The sequence below is a fragment of the Aquarana catesbeiana genome, linkage group LG05, assembly GCF_042186555.1.
Source record: "Aquarana catesbeiana isolate 2022-GZ linkage group LG05, ASM4218655v1, whole genome shotgun sequence".
NCBI classification, from domain to species: domain Eukaryota; kingdom Metazoa; phylum Chordata; class Amphibia; order Anura; family Ranidae; genus Aquarana; species Aquarana catesbeiana.
This window is the reverse complement of record NC_133328.1, coordinates 252,409,474-252,429,221: the sequence shown is the minus strand read 5'-3', so window position 1 is coordinate 252,429,221 and position 19,748 is coordinate 252,409,474. Positions and strand designations below refer to the sequence as shown.

The following is a 19,748-nucleotide window of genomic DNA, read 5'->3' as shown; positions in this document are numbered from 1 at the left end:
CTGTAAATTCTTGGGCTGTCTTGCATGAACTGCACATTTGACATCTCTCCAGAGTATCTCAATGATATTGAGGTCAGTAGACTGAGTTGGCCACTCCAGAATAGAGGTCGACCGATATATCGGCCAGCCGATATATCGGCCGATATTTGGCTTTTTTTACTTAATCGGCATTGGCCGATTGTGCTGATAAAAAAAGCCGATTTATACGATTATACCTTCAGCGGGACTTGCAAATGACTTCTGTAATAGAAGTCAATGCAAGTTTTCTGAAGTTTTCTTCTCTCCTCCTCTGGGCAGCCTGCCAAGTCTGATAAGAAGATACATTTGTATCTCTTTCAGGTTCTTTTATCAATAGACTGAACTCCGTGGAGAAGTTCTCAGTTTAACCATTTAAAGACTAAATCTTTTCTGACACTTGTTGCTTACAAGTAAAAATCCTGTATTTTCTGCTAGAAAATCACTTAGAACCCCCAAACATTATATATATATTTTCTAGCAGAGACCCTAGGGAATAAAATAGCGGTTGTTGCAATATTTTATGTCACACGGTATTTGCGCAGCGGTCTTTCAAACGCAGTTTTTTTTGAAAAAATACACTAATGAAATAAAAAAAAAAAAAGCATTAAAGTTAGCCCATTTTTTTTCGTCCAAAAGCTTTGATTACCTGTTTTTGTGTATTTAATATTTAAGATAGTTATTTTTTTTTAAATCTAAATTATACATACAAGTGAACTGATTGGAGGTTTGTTTTTGTTTAATAAATGTTTAAATATAAAAAATTTTCTGTATCACTTATTACTTAAGGCTGCTTTCACACTGGAGCGGGCATGCGTTGACGGTAAAACGCTGTTAGTTTTAGCGGCGCTTTACCGTCATTTTAGCGGCGCTATTCGGCTGCTAGCGGGGCACTTATAACCCAGCTAGCGGCCGAAGAAGGGGTTAAATGCGCCCCTGAAGCGCTGCTGCCGAAACGCTTTGCAGGCGCTTCGGCAGCGGTGCGCATTCATTTCAGTGGGCAGGAGTGGTGGAGGAGCGGTATACACCGCTCCAAAGATGCCGCTTGCAGGACTTTTTTTAACATCCTGCCAGCGCATCGCCTCAGTGTGAAAGCACTCGAGCTTTCACATAGACTGCAGGGGAGCCATTTTACAGGCGCTATTTTTAGGCCAAAAGCGCCTGAAAAACGCCCCAGTGTGAAAGGGGTCTAACTGTTAGATTTTATGCGATGAAGGGAAAAAAAAAAAAGAAATCGGCCTAATATATCAGCCCAAAAAAATCGGCATCATATATCGGCCATCGGCCACCGCGATTTCTAAATATCGGCTTTGGCATCGGCCAGAGAAAAACCCGTATCGGTCGACCTCTTCTCCAGAACCATCACTTTATTCTGCTGTAGCCAATGACAGGTCGACTTTGCCTTGTGTTTGGATCATTGTCATGTTGGAATGTCCAAGTACATCCCATGCGCAGCTTACTGGCTGATGAATGCAAATGTTCCTCCAGTATTTTTTTTTTTCCAAAATAGTTTATTAAATTTTTCATGAATACAGGGTATAGTCAGCATACATATTGCGGTACTTTACACATGTATGAAAAAGATAGAAACATTGTAGAGGCAGAGTTGCCTAACAGTAAGATAACAGTAAAATAACAGGTATATGTGTGTGTGTGTCTCGTCGTAGGAGGTGTAAACTCGCACATGTGTAAGTAGGAGTGGAGTCGTTCGGTGCCTATTAACTTTATGGGAGGAGTACACCGCGGTGGTTGGCCCACAATACATCCACCCCTGTAAGGGAACTTTCTGTGGATGGGAGGGCGACTGGGTGCATTTAGATCAGAGTCAGACATTGAGCGGTGAGTTAGGGCAAAGTAGCTATTTTCGTGAGGGAGCATCATTAAAAAGGTGCTGAAGCAACAGAAAGAAGTTGGGGGGGGGGGGGTGAGGAGAGGAAAGGGGTTCAGTGACGTAACCAAGGAGTGTCTATACTATGTGACCGGAGGGTCCAGTGATGTAGTGAGAACTTATCTTCAGCGGTTGCAGAGAGTGGGATCAGTGTCCCGTGTGGGATCATTGGATCGCACATTGGGTGTGGGTAGCCCGGAGGTTCTGGGAGAGGGCATTAAAGAGAGTTGTGTGTTTGGGTGTCGAGTTCTCATGGTGGAGGTGATGAGGTGGCAGGAGGTGTATTCTGAGTCGTGGAGTGTTTGTAGTGGAGCCAGCATGCCCACGTCTCCAGTATTTTTTTATAACATACTGCATTTATCTTGCCATCAATTTTGACCAAATTTCCTGTGCCTTTGTAGCTCACAGATCCCCAAAATGTCAGCGATTCACCTCCGTGTTTCACAGTAGGGATGATGGTGTACCTTTCATCATAGGCCTTGTTGACTCCTCTCCAAATGTAGCATGTTTAGTTTTGGCCAAAAAGCTCAATTTTGGTCTCATCACTCCAAATGACTTTGTGCCTGAAGGTTTGAGGCTTGTCGCCTTGCTGTTTGGCGTGTTGTAAGCAGGATACTTTGTGGCATCCCGCTTTCTGCAGGCGACACAACCATGAATTTTTCTTAAAGTGTCTCCTTATTGTGTATCTTGAAACAGCCACACCATATGTTTTCAGAGAGTCCTGTATTTCACCTGAAGTTATCTGTGGGTTTTTCTTTGCATCCCGAACAATTTTGCTGGCAGTTGTGGCTGAAATTTTAGTTGATCTACCTGACCTTGGTTTGGTTTCAACAGAACCCCTCATTTTCTACTTCTTGATTTATAGTTTGAACACTGCTGATTGGCATTCTCAATTTCTTGGATATCTTTTTATATCCCTTTCCTGTTTTATACAGTTCAACTACCTTTTCATGCAGATCCTTTGACAATTCTTTTGCTTTCCCCATGACTCAGGATCCAGTAACATCAGTGCAGCGCTGGATGAGAGATGCAAGGGTCTGTCAGGAGTGCAGAAACTCATTTACTTTTCATATACACACACAAACACTAATTACAAGCAAACAGATCACAGGTGAGGATAGTTACCTTTACTAGCCATTCAAATACCTTTGTGTCAACTTGTCAAATCACCAGGGTATGTAAACTTTTGATCAGGGTCATTTTGGGTAATTTCTGTTGTCATTATGATTTAAAGAGAGTAAACACAAGTGAAAAATGGCTTCAACCAAACACTAACCATGGGTGAAAGAAAAAAGTTTGTGTTATTCATATTCTCTGAAAAATGGCCAAGAAATCATAAATTCTGCCAAGGTATGTAAACTTATGAGCACAACTGTATATTGCAAATTGCCTATATTTGTGGTGTGTCAACGAAAAAATATTAGCCATAAAGCTATCATTGACATTACCAGCTGTAGTCACACACCTCCATCCCTCCAAGGAATTCACATTGTTTTCAGTGATTCTCATCACATCAGTGCAACTGCATGGTGCGATTTTGGAAAAGGTTCCTGTGCTTTGGTGCTGTTTCAACGCAATTTTGACCCCGTAGAATATGCAAACAGCATTCACTACTTACCGTATTTATCGTCGTATAACACGCACTTTTTTTCCCCCTTAAAATCAGGGGAAAATCGTGGGTGCGTGTTATACGCTGATCCCCGCTAATTTTGATCGATCGGGGCGATCGCCGCCGACATACACATAGCGTGTAGATTTAAAAATCTAGTTTGCAGGGGCGCGGCGGAGCGGAACGAGTGCCGCCGAGATCACAGTGACTGGGCGGAACCGAGATACACATAGCCGAGTGTACTTGGCTCTTCTCGGCGCCGCTCACAGTCACACCCAGTCCTGCCATTGGACCTGTGTTTTGTCCATTATAGGGCGGGACTGGGCGTGACTGTGAGCGGCGCCAAGAAGAGCCGAGTACACTTGGCTATGTGTATCTCGGCTCCGCCCAGTCACTGTGATCTCGGCGGCGCTCGTTCAGCCCCGCCGAGTCCCTGCGTACTCCGCGGCGCCATATTTAAATCTGTAATGGACACAGGGGGCAAGGCTGAAATGACTAGGCTGCACTGGGGCAAAGCTGCACTGACAAGGCTGCAACGGACACTGGGGCAAGGCTGCACTGACACTGACAAGGCTGCAGATGGATTCTGATAACGCTGCATTGATGGGCATTTTAATGTAAGTGTTTTTCCTTAAACTTCCCTCCTAAAAGTTTTTTTCCTTTAAAATTCCCTCCTAAACTTGGGGTGCGTGTTATACGCCGATAAATACGGTAATTGCACTGAAAGTCAGATCGCAGCACTGTGAAACCAGCCTAATTCAACAATTGATGATTATTGTGAAATTTATTTTTATATTTGCAACTTATGTTTTTATTGCTTTTTCTTTTCCTACAGCGAAGAGGTTTGCAAAAGAGGTTTCACAGTAATTGTAGATATGCGTGGCTCTAAGTGGGATTCCATTAAACCATTACTGAAGATTTTACAAGAATCCTTTCCTTGTTGTATTCATGTTGCACTAATAATAAAGCCAGACAATTTTTGGCAGAAGCAAAGAACTAATTTTGGAAGTTCAAAATTTGAGTTTGAGGTAAGAATGGTTTTCTGGTTTTCTCTGACTGTGTAGAAATATTATTTTTCAAACCATAATCATGCATTTTTTTGCAACTTTTGTTTTCCTTGTATTCTGTTAGTGGAGCTCTAGACAGGCTATACATGATTCACTTTCTTTCATTCATCCAGGGGATGCTTCCCCGCCATCAGAATACAGTCATCAGCACCTCCGGCACTGATCAAGCGAAAGTTTTCAAACAGGCTGGTTGTACAGAAGTCAATTTGAGAGATTCGGTCGGTCCCTGCTGAATTTTGATCTATCTATGGCCAGCTTTAGAGTAAAATCTTGGTACTAAATTGCTATATTGTTCAGGTGCTCTCTAAAGATTGTTCTCATTTGTGTAAGTTTAAACTGTGTCCCTTTTTAGGGTGCATTCACACTTCCGTGTGCACCCTGCTTCTGATTTAGACGTGAGAACCCCAGCAGGTGTTTCTGCAGTTAACTTAGGGAGGCAGTCCCATTGAAAGAAATGGGAGGCTGCTGGCTCCTCAGCTAATCAATGCCACTCACATGTAATTGCTCACACAGTGATCACATACAAGTGATCTCTCTGGGTGCAGACTGCCTGTGTACAGGGCCAATCACTTTCTTGTGGTCACTGCATGAGAGGGGAATTAATCAAAAACAAAGCAACCAGAATTTGGAGGAGCTGTACATGGCAACCCGTTGACGTCCCTTGCAAAGCCTTATTGAAAAAGCTGAAGATATCAGCTGTGAATGGCAACCAATCAGCTTCTGACTGCTCCAGTTTAGATAAATTCCACCATGTGAGACTACTGGATGGGGGTAGCAGTACTTTCTAGTTGACTTCAGTAGTTTGCTGTTTAAATTAAACAATGTGCAGTGGGCCAGGAACCTTTGCTGTTGGTGCCCCAAGCTTGTCTTTTGTATGTCACAATTGACATATAAAATATGATTTACAAATACAGTGGGTAAAAAAATAAGTATTAAACACGTCACCATTTTTCTAGGTAAATCTATTTCTAAAGGTGCTATTGACATGCAATTTTCACCACATGTCCGTAACAACTTATGCAATCCATACATATAAAGAAACCAAAACAAATGAGATCAGAAATTAAATTATGTTTAATAAAATGGAATGACACAGGGAAAAAGTATTGAATACATGAAGAAAGGGGGGTGCAAAAGGGCAAAAGCAAAGAGCTATCTCAAGACCTTTGCAACCTTATTGTTACAAAACATACTAATGGCATTGGTTGCGGAAAGGTTTTCTAAACATCTGAATGTTCCGGATTATGGCCCCATCAGTAATCACTGTAAGTGGAAAGAACATAATTTCACCATATACCGGCCACAACCAGGTACTCCTCGCAAGATTTCTGACGGGAGCGAAAATAATTATCAGAGTTGTCTAAGGCCCCTTTCACACGAGGCGGACTCCGTTTCTACGGAGCCCGCCTCGGTCCGCCGGCTCAGCGGGAGATCTGTCCGTTGATCTCCACTGAGCCGGTGGATGACAGGTCCCTCTCTGCTCACTGAGCGGGGAGGGGCTTGTCAGGCGCCGCTGCCGCCTATGGAGGGATCGGATGAAAACAGACAGCATGTCTGTTTTCATCAGATCTCACCCGATCTGATCCGCCAGCGAAGGACCTGGACGTAGGGCCATCCGTCTGCTTTTAGCGGATCGGACGGGGTCGGATGTCAGCAAACATGTCTCCGCTGACATCCGACGCTCCATAGACTAACATGGAGCGCCCGTTCAGGTCCGCCATCAAAACTGAGAGGCGGACCTGAACGGTCCGATCGTGTGAAAGGGGCCTTAGACCCAAGGACCACTTGTGGAGAGCTTCAGAAAGACATGGATTTAGCAGGTACAATCGTTTCAAAGAAACTCAACTGGCATGGCCTGTATGCACGCTCACCATGCAAGACTCCATCGCTGAAAAAATGGCATGTTGAAGCTTCCCACCCGCCCACCGTCATATGACATCCTGGGCTTTGGGCGGGTATATCTGAATGATGCCTGTAGTCACAGACATCATTCAGATATTGCCAGTTTCAGCCGGTGAATCTCTACACCATGGGAACGATCATAGCGGCCGTTCCACCGCTTGATCGTTCCTATGGAAGGCGAGAGGGGACGTGTCCCCCCCGCCGCCCTCCGGTGCTTGTAACGACTCACCGTTACGATCGGTGAGGCAGAGAGCAGATCCGCCAGCGCCGGATGTAGATCATAGAGATTTCCGGCGGACCAGATGGTCGCCGGAGTCTCTATGATCATCGGAGGCCGGGCGCGATGTTATGACGTCACGCCCAGCCTCTCCATTCAAAAAAACGGCGCCGCTTCGGCTGGGAAGCGGTGATAGTTTTTTTTTTTTTTTTTTTTATTTCAGGCTTCCCAGCCTAGTGGTGAGATATGGGGTCTTATTGACCCCATATCTCACTATTAAGAGCACCTGACATGTCATATTGCTATTACAAGGGATGTTTACATTCCTTGTAATAGGAATAAAAGTGATAAAAAATTTTTTTTTTTTTTTCAAAAAGTGTCAAAAAAAAAAAAAAAAAAAAAATATAATGAACAATAAAAAAAAAAAAAAATTTAAAACGCTGCTGTCCTTGTGTGCTCGCACGCAGAAGCGAACGCATACGTAACTCCCGTCCACATATTAAAACGGTGTTCAAACCATACATGTGAGTTATCGCTGCGAATGTTGGAGCGAGAGCAATCATTTTGTCCCTAGACCTCCTCTGTAACTCAAAACATGTAACCGGTAAAAAAATTTCAAGCGTCACCTATGGGGATTTTTGGCGCCATTCCACGAGCGTGTGCAATTTTGAAGCGTGACATGTTAGGTATCTATTTACTCGGCGTAACTTCATCTTTCACAAAATGCAAAAACATTGGTCTAACTTTACTGTTTTGTTTAAAAAAAAAACACAAAACTGTTTTTTTCCCCAAAAAAACGCGTTCGAAAAATTCCTGTGCAAATACTGTGTGAGATATAAAAAGTTGCAACAACCGCCATTGTATTCTCTACGGTCTTTGCTAAAAAAACATATATAATGTTTGGGGGTTATATGTAATTTTCTAGCAAAAAAAGATGATTTTTACATGTAGGAGAGAAATGTCAGAATTGGCCTGGTAGGGAAGTGGTTAAAGTTACTGCACAACATTTAGACAAGCCTGTGAAATACTGGGAGAATATAGTCTGGTCAGATGAGACCAAGATTCAACTCTGGTTGCCATAATTCACGCCATGTTTGGGGATGAAATTGCACTGCACATCACCCCAAAAACACCCCCTATACCAACAGTGAAGTTTGTTGGTGGGAACATCATGGTGTGGGGCTGTTTTTCAGCATACGGTACTGGCAAATTTCATATCATAAGGAAGGATTAATGGAAAAATTAACCAAGATATTCTTGATAAAAATCTGCTGCCATCAACCAGGATGATGATGATATGAGGGTGGACATTTCAGCAAGACAATGATCCCAAATACAAAGGCAAGGTAACTTTCAATTGGTTTCAAAGAAAATAAAGCTGTTAGAATGGCCCAGCCAATTGCCTGACTTAAATCCAATAGAAAATCTATGGAAAGAACTAAAGCTCAGAGCTCATCGAACAGATCCATGGAACCTTCCAACATTTGAAGACTGTGTGGAAGAATGTCACACCTGAGCAATGCATGTGACTACTTGCTCCATACAGGAGGCGTCTTGAAGCTGTTGTTACCAACCGAGGATTTTTAATCAAGTATTAAGTACATTTTAGTTAGCGTGTTCAATACTTTTGCCCTGTGTCATTCCATTTTATTACACACAACTTAATTTCTGAACTTAATTGTTTTGGTTTCTTTGTATGGTTTGCATGGGTTGTTACCGTAATGAGGTGAACATTTCATGTCAATGGCACCTTTTGAAATTGATTTATCTAAAAAAAATGGTGACATGTTCAACACTTATTTCACCCACTGTATATGAAAGTGGATAACCAATTTCTGAAGAAGTGATCAAAATTGTGTGTGTGTGTATATGTATGTGTGTGTGTGTGTGTGTGTGTGTGTGTGTGTATATACATACATACACACAGTGGGGACGGAAAGTATTCAGACCCCCTTAAATTTTTCACTTTGTTATATTGCACCCATTTGCTAAAATCATTTAAGTTTATTTTTTTCTTCATTAATGTAAACACAGCACCCCATATTGACAGAAAAAACACACATTGTTGACGTTTTTGAATATTAATTAAAAAAGAAAAACTGAAATATCACATGGTTCTAAGTATTCAGACCATTTGCTCAGTATTTAGTAGAAGCACCCTTTTGATCTAATACAGCCATGAGTCTTTTTGGGAAAGATGCAACAAGTTTTTCACACCTGGATTTGGGGATCCTCTGCCATTCCTCCTTGCAGATCCTCTCCAGTTCTGTCAGGTTGGATGGTAAACATTGGTGGACAGCCATTTTTAGGTCTCACCAGAGATGCTCAATTGGGTTTAAGTCAGGGCTCTGGCTGGGCCATTCAAGAACAGTCACGGAGTTGTTGTGAAGCCACTCCTTCGTTATTTTAGCTGTGTGCTTAGGGTCATTGTCTTGTTGGAAGGAAAACCTTCGGCCCAGTCTGAGGTCCTGAGCACTCTGGAGAAGGTTTTTGTCCAGGATATCCCTGTACTTGGCCGCATTCATCTTTCCCTCGATTGCAACCAGTCGTCCTGTCCCTGCAGCTGAAAAACACCCCCACAGCATGATGCTGCCACTACCATGCTTCGCTGTTGGGACTGTATTGGACGGGTGATGAGCAGCGCCTGGTTTTCTCCACACATACCGCTTAGAATTAAGGCCAAAAAGTTCTATCTTGGTCTCATCAGACCAAAGAATCTTATTTCTCACCATCTTGGAGTGCTTCAGGTGTTGTTTTTTTTAGCAAACTCCATGCAGGCTTTCATGTGTCTTGCACTGAGGAGAGGCTTCCGTCGGGCCACTCTGCCATAAAGCCCTGACTGGTGGAGGGCTGCAGTTGATGGTTGACTTTCTACAACTTTCTCCCGACTGCATCTCTGGAGCTCAGCCACAGCGATCTTTGGGTTCTTCTTTACCTCTCTCACCAAGGCTCTTCTCCCCCGATAACTCAGTTTGGCCGCATGGCCAGCTCTAGGCATGCACTGTGAGCTGTAAGGTCTTATATAGACAGGTGTGTGGCTTTACTAAACAAGTCCAATCTGTATAATCAAACACAGCTGAACTCAAATGAAGGTGTATAACCATCTCGAGGATGATTAGAAAAAATGGACAGCACCTGAGTTAAATATGAGTGTCACAGCAAAGGGTCTGAATACTTGGGACCGTGTTTTATTTCTGTTTTTCTTTTTTAATAAATCTGCAAAAATGTCAACCATTCTGTGTTTTTCTGTGAATATGGGGTGCTGTGTGTACATTAATGAGAAAATAAAATTAACTTTAAATTAATGATTTTAGCAAATGGCTGCAATATAACAAAGAGTGAAAAATGTAAGGGTTTAAATACTTTCCGTCCCCACTGTGTGTATGTATGTGTGTATGTATGTATGTATATATATATTCAGCAGGGTTCATCGATATTTAAAAAAAATTACTATATAAGCACTTAAACGTCCACAACATACAGGTATATACAATGTAATATTGACATAAAAGCGCGCACACACACAGGATGGACTTTGGTCTTTTTTCAACCTTAACCAAGTATGTAACTAAGGAAGCTACTACTGTGTTTTTGTGTTGTAGTTTTACATTTTTTTGTGTTAAAGCCCAGCTCTGGGCTCCGTGTGTTCTGACCCCCCCAACCCCTTCCTAGATTTCAACATTGTCAAGTTGTACCTGAAAACTTAGTTATAAAAGCTTTATTTGGGAATTTTCAAGTTGACTAATTTTAATAATTTTTGCTCTTTTACAGACTAGCTTGGTATCTTTGGAAGGCCTCACCAAAGTGGTTGATCCCTCCCAGCTAACGCCAGAATTTGACGGTTGCTTGGAGTATAACCACGAAGAATGGATAGAGATCAGGGTGGCATTTGAAGATTTTATTACCAACGCTACCCACATGCTTTCTCGACTAGATGAGCTGCAGGAAATGCTTGCTAATAAAGAATTGCCACAAGACTTAGAAGGTGCCAGGAGTATGATTGAGGCACATTCTCAGTTAAAAAAAAGGGTTACAAAGGCACCAATTGAAGATCTTGATAATGAAGGACAGATGCTTCTGCAAAGAATTCAGAACAGTGAAAGTTTTCCCAAAAAAAATTCAAGTTCTGGCAATGCTGACCTTCAGAATTTCTTACCCAAAGTTTCTACCATGTTGGATAGGCTTCATTCTACAAGGCACCATCTACATCAAGTGTGGCAGCAGCGAAAGTTGAAATTGGACCAGTGCTTTCAATTAAGATTATTTGAACAAGATGCTGAGAAGGTACTTATTTATTAAACTGTTTTAAAGAAGGCTTGTTTTAACCATTGCTAAAATACAATTCCAAGTGAAAAGCTGCTTGTCAGGTAAAACTGCAAGAACTGTGCATGTAGTGTCTGTGTTCAATAGGTTTTCTTGGCACTTAACAGTAATACCCATGCTGGAGATACATTTATATAAATGTTCTCCCTTTTTAGAGCTACTACCTGACAGTGCAGCTGAGGACTCTCAATCCAAGGTATCACAAATTGCTTAAGTCCCCACAGGTGATTAGGAACCAATCAGCATTGTTCTTATTGTTGAGCTTGCTATGTAACCTTTGATATATTGATCACATGCAAGCTGGAGGCTTCACTGAAAAAGGCTGCAGTGCTGTAGCTTTAAAGATGTAACTATCAGATTACAGTTTTAACAATAAATATAAATGAATCGGAACATTAAACCTGTTTAAACCTCCAGGGAAAAAAAATCTTTACCCAGGCAGTGGGTTCCATTCCCACTGCAAAATGTGTGTGTTTTTTTTTAATTTTTATTTTTTTTGGCATTAACCACTTAAGCCCCGGACCATTTGGCTGCCCAAAGACCAGAGCACTTTTTGCGATTCGGCACTGCGTAGCTTTAACTGATAATTGTGCGGTCGTGCGACGTGGCTCCCAATCAAAATTGACGTCCTTTTTTCCCCACAAATAGAGCTTTCTTTTGGTGGTATTTGATCACCTCTACGTTTTTTATTTTTTGCGCTATAAACAAAAAAAGTGACACTTTTGAAAAAAAAACATTATTTTTTACTTTTTGCTATAAAAAATATCCCCAAAAAAATATTTAAAAAAAATAATTTTTTTACCTCAGTTTAGGCCAATAGGTATTCTTCTACATATTTTTGGTAAAAAAATCGCAATAAGCGTTCATTGGTTGGTTTGCGCAAAAGTTATAGCGTCTACAAAATAGGGGATAGTTTTATGGCATTTTTATTAGTATTTTATTTATTACTAGTAATGGCGGCGATCAGCGATTTTATTTTTATTTTTTTTTATCGTGACTGTGAAATTATGGCGGACAGATCGGACACATTTGGCGCAATTTTGGGACCATTCACATTTTATACAGAGATCAGTGCAATTAAAAATGCATTGATTACTGTGTAAATGTGACTGGCAGAGAAGGGGTTAAACACTAGGTGGCGCTGTAGGGGTTAGGTGTGTCCTAGGGAGTGATTCTAACTGTGGGGGGGGAGGGGATACGTGTGACACGACACTGATCAACCGGGAGCGGTGATCAGTGTCCTGTCACAAGGCAGAACGGAGAAATGCTTGTTTACATTAGCATTTCCCTGCTCTTCCTCTCCGTGAGACTATCGCAGGTATCCGAGGGACACATGATCACTCTCACGGAGGGCACGGCAACCGCTTCTTAAAGGGCAACGTACAGGTACGTTAATCTGCCTGTATGTGCCCTTCCACAAGTGGTTAATAGGGTGAATTACCTTATTCCAGCTCTCAAATTTTCCACTCGCATTTTGTGAGTGGAAAATGAGGACTGGCGAGGACCTGGGCTGCCTGGGAGTGGGGGGGCGGTGAATGGGAGCCGTTCTCCCAGGGAAATAGTGTGGAGGAACAAAGAGGGTGGCGGGATCATTATAGCATGGAGGAAGAGGAGAGCCAGCTTTATCACAGAGTGGGGTTTGCACGCTGTATCAGCTTACGTTACAATTGCAGTCCACGCGCCATTACACATAACCCCGCCCTCCTGACCCCGCACCTGTGAAAGACAGAACGCGCCCTGGCATTGGACCGGCATTCTGTCTGTCACAGGTATGGGTTCAGGAGGGTGGGGCTATGTGTGACAGCACGCGGACTGCAATTGTAATGTAAGCTGATACAGCGTGCAAACCCCGCTCTGTGATAAAGCCGGCTCTCCTCTTCCTCCACACTATAATGATCCTGCCACCCTCTCTGCACCGGTGAGGCTGCAATGATGGACATGGGTGAGGCTGTATTGATGGGCATGGATGATAAAGTTGTTTAATATTTATTTGTGTAACTTAATTCTGCATAAAACATTTAAGTGTCATTTCATGAGAATTTTTTGAGGTCATGTTTAGGTGCGGGGCATGGTAGGGGTTGGGTGGGGCAACTGGTGGTGAGTATTCCTCTCTCCCTGCCAGGCAGTGCTCTACCCTGCTGTCTGATGCTCTGGAATGTGGATAGGACAGCAGCGTCCTCCCTTACAGCGCTGGGCTACATTGGTCCTGCATTGTACAAGATGACGTTAGAGCTGTGACTGGTAAGGAAAGAGTATTCACGGAATTGGTCAAACAAAAAGAGGAGAGAGCCTGTGGGAGTGAGGAATAAAGGTAAATATTTAAACTTAGTCATCATCCACTAGGCAAAAATAAGCAATTAAGCCCTGTAGTGGGGAGGGGGGCCTGTTGCAAGGGTAAATATTTTTCATCCCCCAAGTTTAGCTTTATTGTACCTAAAGTGAAATGCTTTTTCCGTGCATTTCTGCTGCTAGTCTTATGCAGGCTATACATGTAGCAAATTTTATTCCTGCAACCACGATTCCCCTATCTACACAAACCGTGTTTGACAGGAGAATCCCTCCTGCCAAGCCATTGTATTCTCCCGGTGAAAACCATCCCCGCTGGGAAAAGACAGTGATTGCTGGCGGCTATACCAGCCACTATTGATAATCACGTACAAAATCTGGTAGGTTGGTTGTAGGTTGGTTGTAACTTGGTACATTCAGCCTGCCTGCCCATTGTTTGAATCTCGGCTGGGTCCTACTGAACTGGCTGAAATTTGAACAGTCTATGGCCATCCTGAAATTGATAAGACAAATTCAGTTTGTCATAAACATAGTTTACTGTAGACCACCTGGTAAATTTGCTTTATTTGTTGAGCCTTGTTCACACAGGGCATTTTAATCTGTGCCCCATGTAAGGGGTACTGCTATTTGGTATCTCTTCCCCATTCCAAGAAACCTACTTGGTCCTTTTCAGTTCACCCCCCTAATATAGGATGTTCCGTACAACCACTAGTGGAGAAGTGGAGGTGACCTACCTCAGGGAAAGACATTTCTCATCAAATTTTCTTAAAGTTCCAGTTGAGGATGCCCCTGTTTTCAAAAACTTGGTGGACAAAAGGTTTGAGCCCCTTAATTAAAGACTCTCTTGTTCTGTCAGGCTTGGCCATGCAACTGTAGATGGTGTGTATGACCGTTTGCCAAACTCTGGCAGGCTGGGACAAACACATGACTGTGCAACCCCAGGTTGATACTTTTGGATGCCTCAGTGTTCCAAAAATAGGAGCTCCTCGCAGTAGCCTTTCCCTACTGTGTAAACTGTTTGGTGGGACTCCTTATGTCCACATACTCGCCTGGCACTCATGGCAGTACAGATAGGAAGGTTTCAATTTCATGGTGAACAAGTATTTGGAGAGTCAATATACACCTTTATTAAAGGAAGTCACAGGCAGAAAGAGCATTCTTTCATAGTAAGAGGGAAGTCAAGGTGCTCATGACAGTCTGTTACTTCATGGTTTCAGAAGAGCTGCTTTTATCCCCCTGACCTACACTGCTAAGATTCTAAGAGTCCTTCACTAAGCTCCACCACAAGTCCTGAATGTCCTAGCCAGCAAAGTCCTCCTCGCAATAAAATCTCCCCCCACTCATGATAAGTGGAGGGACATTTATTGGCCTTTTGGCCACCTGGACTTGGGACATTTTGGATCTATGGGACTGGGAAGTGGGTTCCCAGTGGTACAGGCAGGAGTTCCATTCCCTACCTCCCTGATTTGTGCCTTCAAACCTGCCTGATTCTCTGACGAAATTGCAGGTTCCTTGTAGCAAGAAATGCTTTCAGGACTTTTATTCAAACTGTTTTATGTTTCTGAAGCCCAGTGGTGGCGTTGGCCCTTTCCTAGACTTGTTGTGGGTCCAGAGCAGAAGTTCCAGATATAATTTGGTCGGTCTGTATTACATTGCTGAAATCAGTTGAATTTCTTACATCAATAGACCTCAAGGATGCTTATGTACTTAATCCCTTTTTTACCCTGCATCAGTGGATGCCTGTGATTTGGAGTGGGAGAGCAGTACTTGATATCCGGACTGCTATCAGATTGCCGAAAATCACATTAGATATCCTGGTGGCTTTCTTATGAAGAATCGCTCTACCCTGGTTCTGGTGATCCATCATCCTATTGGCACTCTAAGGAAGTTAATGCCCAAAATCATAGGATGGTCTGAGGGATTGTCAGGTTTTGTGTAAAAAGTGGAAGTAATTGGATATATAATTTTCAAAAATGTCTTTACCTAACCCATTTGGGAAAGTTAAGAATGCTAGGAAAAACTTTCAAATACCACTTTTTTTTGGCAAGAACTCTGACACATACTGGGCTTGACTCATTAGGACAATGTTTCCTACTTTGTTGGAGGGTTTTATCACAAGATTATCCTCCCTACTTTTAAAACTGTTTGTTTTGCTTGTAATTGCTTGGCCATAATTTTGCTTGGAGGCCATTCAATTGACAATGTGTCCACCTTGCCCGTTACCAAGAAACCGCTCTACACTAGCATTAGACCCCTTTCACACTGGGGCAGTTTTCAGGTGTTTTAGCGCTAGAAATGGTGCCTGAAAACTGCCTCCCATGCCGCCCGAATGTGAAAGCCCGAGTGCTTTCACACCCGGGCGGTGCGCTTGCGTAATGTTAGAAAAAGTCCCGCAAGTAGTATCTTTGGGGCGGTTTGGGAGCGCTGTATACAGTGCTCACAAAACACCCTGTCCATTGAAATGGATGGGCAGCACTTCCGAAGCACCGCAACATGGGCGTTTTAACCCCTTCTGCCGCTAGCGGGGCTTAAAAGTGCCCCACGGTCAAAGTGCCGCTTGAACAGCACTTAAGCGCAGCTAAAACGAGCGGCGCTTAAGCACAGACGCACGGGCGATCTCCGGAGTGAAAGGGGTCTTAGTTTGGGAAGGAAACTTGATAGATTTCTTGGTGTATGCCTGCAAGTAGGGAGATGGTTTCTCCCTTTCCCCAGCCACTCTGTAGGGGGAGGGAATAATGGCACCTCCTTCTTTTAGCTCGATCAGACATTTTAGAGTCTTGTAATGCTGAGTTGTTAAACTCCCTTCAGTCAGAGAGTAGATCATCTATTGGAGTTAATTTCTGCTTAATAGAGACCTCTACAAATATCAATGTTATTTCCGAGTGAATAAATGGATGTCCTTTTTATATGTTTGAATTCATCCTACTTGTAGAGCGAACGCTCAGGCCAAATCCTAAAACTTGTTCTTCAGCTGGGGTCAGTATGTAAAGTGAGAGTTAAAAACCCTCAGAATCTCGTTCTGTTATTTACCGGTATTTTTATATTTTTTTTATCACAAATTGTTCTATGCCTATTTAGAATTTTATTGAAATGTTACAAGTGATATTTCCTCCAGTCCTGTTGATGGCAGTGCAGTGTGGCGTGTTCTTTTTGTTATACCATACTGCAATTGTGCTCTTGTGTGGAGCGGTTTCTTCATTAGTATGTGCAGGTACAGTACTGTGAAGAAATGCTGTAAAGAATGTTTTCAAAAATATATATTTTAATTGTTTTTTATCAATTTACAAAATGCAAAGTGAGCAAAAAGAAAAAAAACCTAAATCGAATAAAAATTTTATGTGACCACCCTTTTGCTTCGAACCTGCATCAATCCCTATTCTTGCACAAAGCCAGGGATTTTATAGGTTTAGAATCGGGTGTATGATTTATCAATTATACCAAGGAGGTGCTAATGATCATCAATTTTGTATGTAGGCTTAAACACAGTCATTAACGTAACCACTTATGAACCGCCCACCGTGGATATACCTTGCTACTTTGACTTTAAATACCGGGGTTATGGCAACAGATAGCTGCCATAACCCCGCTATTTCTTTATTGTACATCACGGGACACAGAGCACCATAATAATGACTGTGTGGGTTATATGCTTACCTTCAGGTGATTGGACACTGGCAACCAATAGTAAGACGGTTCCTCCCATATAACCCCTCCTATACAGGAAGTGCCTCAGTTTTTTCGCCAGTGTCTTGAAGGTGATGGTCATGGCTGTTGAAGCCCTTCAGTTTCTTCAAAGAATGTCCCACTGAGGATGTTATAATAGGATCCATTCAGATGGCTTACTAAGCTAAAGTGGATGGTACCCGAACCTCAGCTCAAGAACGAGGTATTGCTTGTAATATGTCCTTTTTAGGCGCTGGACCCTTGTTAAAAGTTGGTATTCCTGGTCAACCTTGCCCAAGGAAACCACAAAGGGTGCTTTACAGGTCCAGGGGTGTGGACCCCAATATATGGGGGACCCGGTCCCTGAAGGTCCTTAGAGGCGCTACCCGCTGTGATGGGGGAAGATTGGGCCTGCTGCTTGGGATGGTGAGTACTCCCCGTTGGGGTTATTTATATATATATATATGTATGTGTGTGTGTGTGTATATATATATTTCCCCCTGTTGATGAAGTTACCACAGTGAGCCTTGATCCGCTGTCTGGGGTTACAGAGGCCGATTGGTGTGCTTTTTTTAAAAAGAAAGGAAAAAAAAACAAAAACATTTTTTCTTTTTACAGGCGAGTGCGCATGCGCGCCGCGTGTCCATCGCGTGCATGCCGCTGTCTATGTCACGGCGCCGTGTGCGTCAGGACGGCGCATGCGCCGCGTGGTGGGCGAGATGCCGGCCACTGATGCGCACGCTAGATCCCATGCTAGGATATATAGCATGGAGCTCCTGGTGTGTGCGGAACGATTGTGGGCACATGAATCGGATGGTCTTGGACAGCGGTGACAGGTCAAGGACTGGTTGTAGTTGTGGGGCGTACTCCTTGGTGTTTCTCGTATGTAAGCAATGTCTTCCAAAAGACGAGTAACAGGGAACAAGGCAAGCCCAGGGGGAAAAGGTCCCTCCACAAATAGCAGGAGACCAACCCCATACTGATGCAGCTTCATTCTCTACTGAAGGACCTGCGGCTTCTGACCTAGCTGATCCATTACACTTGTCAGGCATAGTATCCACTACGAAGGTACCTGCCTCGGCTTATGTTACTAAGGATGATTTGGCATCTGCCTTAGCAGGCCTGGAAGGCAAGATAGCTGACATGATTGCCTCTGTAACACAGGGGGGAAGGAAGCATAATAGATCTCCCTCCCCTGTGCCTGGGCCAATTGGTGAGTCACCAGAGCCCCAGGACTCTTATAGCCAGATGGTTCCAGGTGACCGGGAGTGGGCAGAGGATCCGGAGGATTTGGTCTTAAAAGACCAGGACGTAGGGGAGGCTGAAGAGTCCTCGGATGAGGACTCTGGTTCTGAAGAACCAATGTCAGCCTCCCATTCCCAGAAATTGTTTATCCAATCTCTAATGGAGATGGTACGAATTGGTTTTAAGTTACCCCTGGCTCAGGAGTCTGCACTCTCTTGTTCTACTTTGGGATCTTTGCGACCTAAACAAATTTCCCAAGCCTTTCCCATGCATCCGTTACTGGAACAGGTAATTTATGTGGACTGGCAACATCCTGACAGGATATACTTGCCTCCCAAAAGGTTTTTTGTGTTATACCCTATGGAGGAAAAGTTTAGGAAGAAGTGGAGCACACCTTTGGTAGACGCTGCCATATCTTCTGTGAATAAGAATTTAACCTGTCCAGTGGATAATGCCTAGGTTTTCAAGGATCCAGCTGATAAGAAGCTAGAGTCCTTACTAAAAGCCTTCTTTTTAGTTGCCAATGCAGCAGTTCAGCCTGCTATTGCAGCTATCAGGATTTGTCAATCCCTTAAGGATCGCTTTAAGAGGATGGTAAAAAACATACCTCCCCAGGGGGAATCTGCTAAGGAGTTATCGGAGATCCCTCATGCCTTGTGTTTGGCGGTTGATACCTTAAAAGACTCAATTCAACAGATGTCTCGTTTTGCGTTGTTATCAGTTCATAAGCGCCGAGTATTGTGGCTAAAGAACTGGTCTACGGAGACACCTTGTAAAAGGCTACTTGCTGCCTTTCCTTTTCATGGAGAGCGCCTGTTTGGCGATGATCTGGATAAATACAAAAGATCTCAGGAGGTAAGAGCGATCTCCTTCCTATTAAAAAGAAGTGGAAGCAGCCCTCTTATAAAATTCCTAATCCCCCAGGGCCTGGTGCCTCTTCCCCTAAGCGGTATCGACGGCCTCAACCGTCGGGGTTTAAAAGACCACAGGGTCAGAAAAACCCTGGACCCAAAAGCCAACCAAGCCCAACTCCAAGTCTACCTTGTGAAGGGGCGCCCCCGCTCTCATGGGTGGGGGGCAGGCTTCGGCTGTTTGGGGAGGCCTGGGAGGAACTGGTTCAAGACAGATGGGTCATTTCCACTGTAAAGAACGGTTACAAGACAGAGTTTCGGGAGGTTCCCCCGAACCGTTTTCTACTTTCAAGGGTCCCGGTGGATCCAGAGAAAAGAAGATGCCTATTTTTAGCTTTACACCACCTGCTGATGCAAGGGGTAATTGTAAAGGTCCCGCACAAGGAAAGATTCAAGGGGTTTTACTCAAACCTATTCACCGTGCCGAAACCAAATGGGGAAGTAAGGCCCATTTTGGACCTCAAAGCTCTCAACTTCTTTGTAAACATCCGATCTTTCCGCATGGAGTCGGTTCGTTCGATCATAAGGTCCCTAAGAAAGGGAGACTATTTAGCGTCCATAGATATCAAGGATGCGTACCTTCATGTGCCGATCTTCAGTCCACACCAAAGGTTTTTACGCT

The 19,748-nt window shown here is 43.4% G+C and overlaps 1 protein-coding gene across 1 annotated transcript in view; it reads left to right on the top strand.

The window, feature by feature from the left end:
• TRIO (trio Rho guanine nucleotide exchange factor) overlaps nucleotides 1-19,748 on the top strand; it is a gene marked incomplete in the record, with an annotated part of 1,361,655 nt that overhangs the window by 162,933 nt on the left and 1,178,974 nt on the right. Inside the window, 2 exon segments of the mRNA XM_073630705.1 lie at nucleotides 4,348-4,540; nucleotides 10,470-10,982. Of these exon segments, the coding sequence (XP_073486806.1) occupies nucleotides 4,348-4,540; nucleotides 10,470-10,982 (706 nt within the window).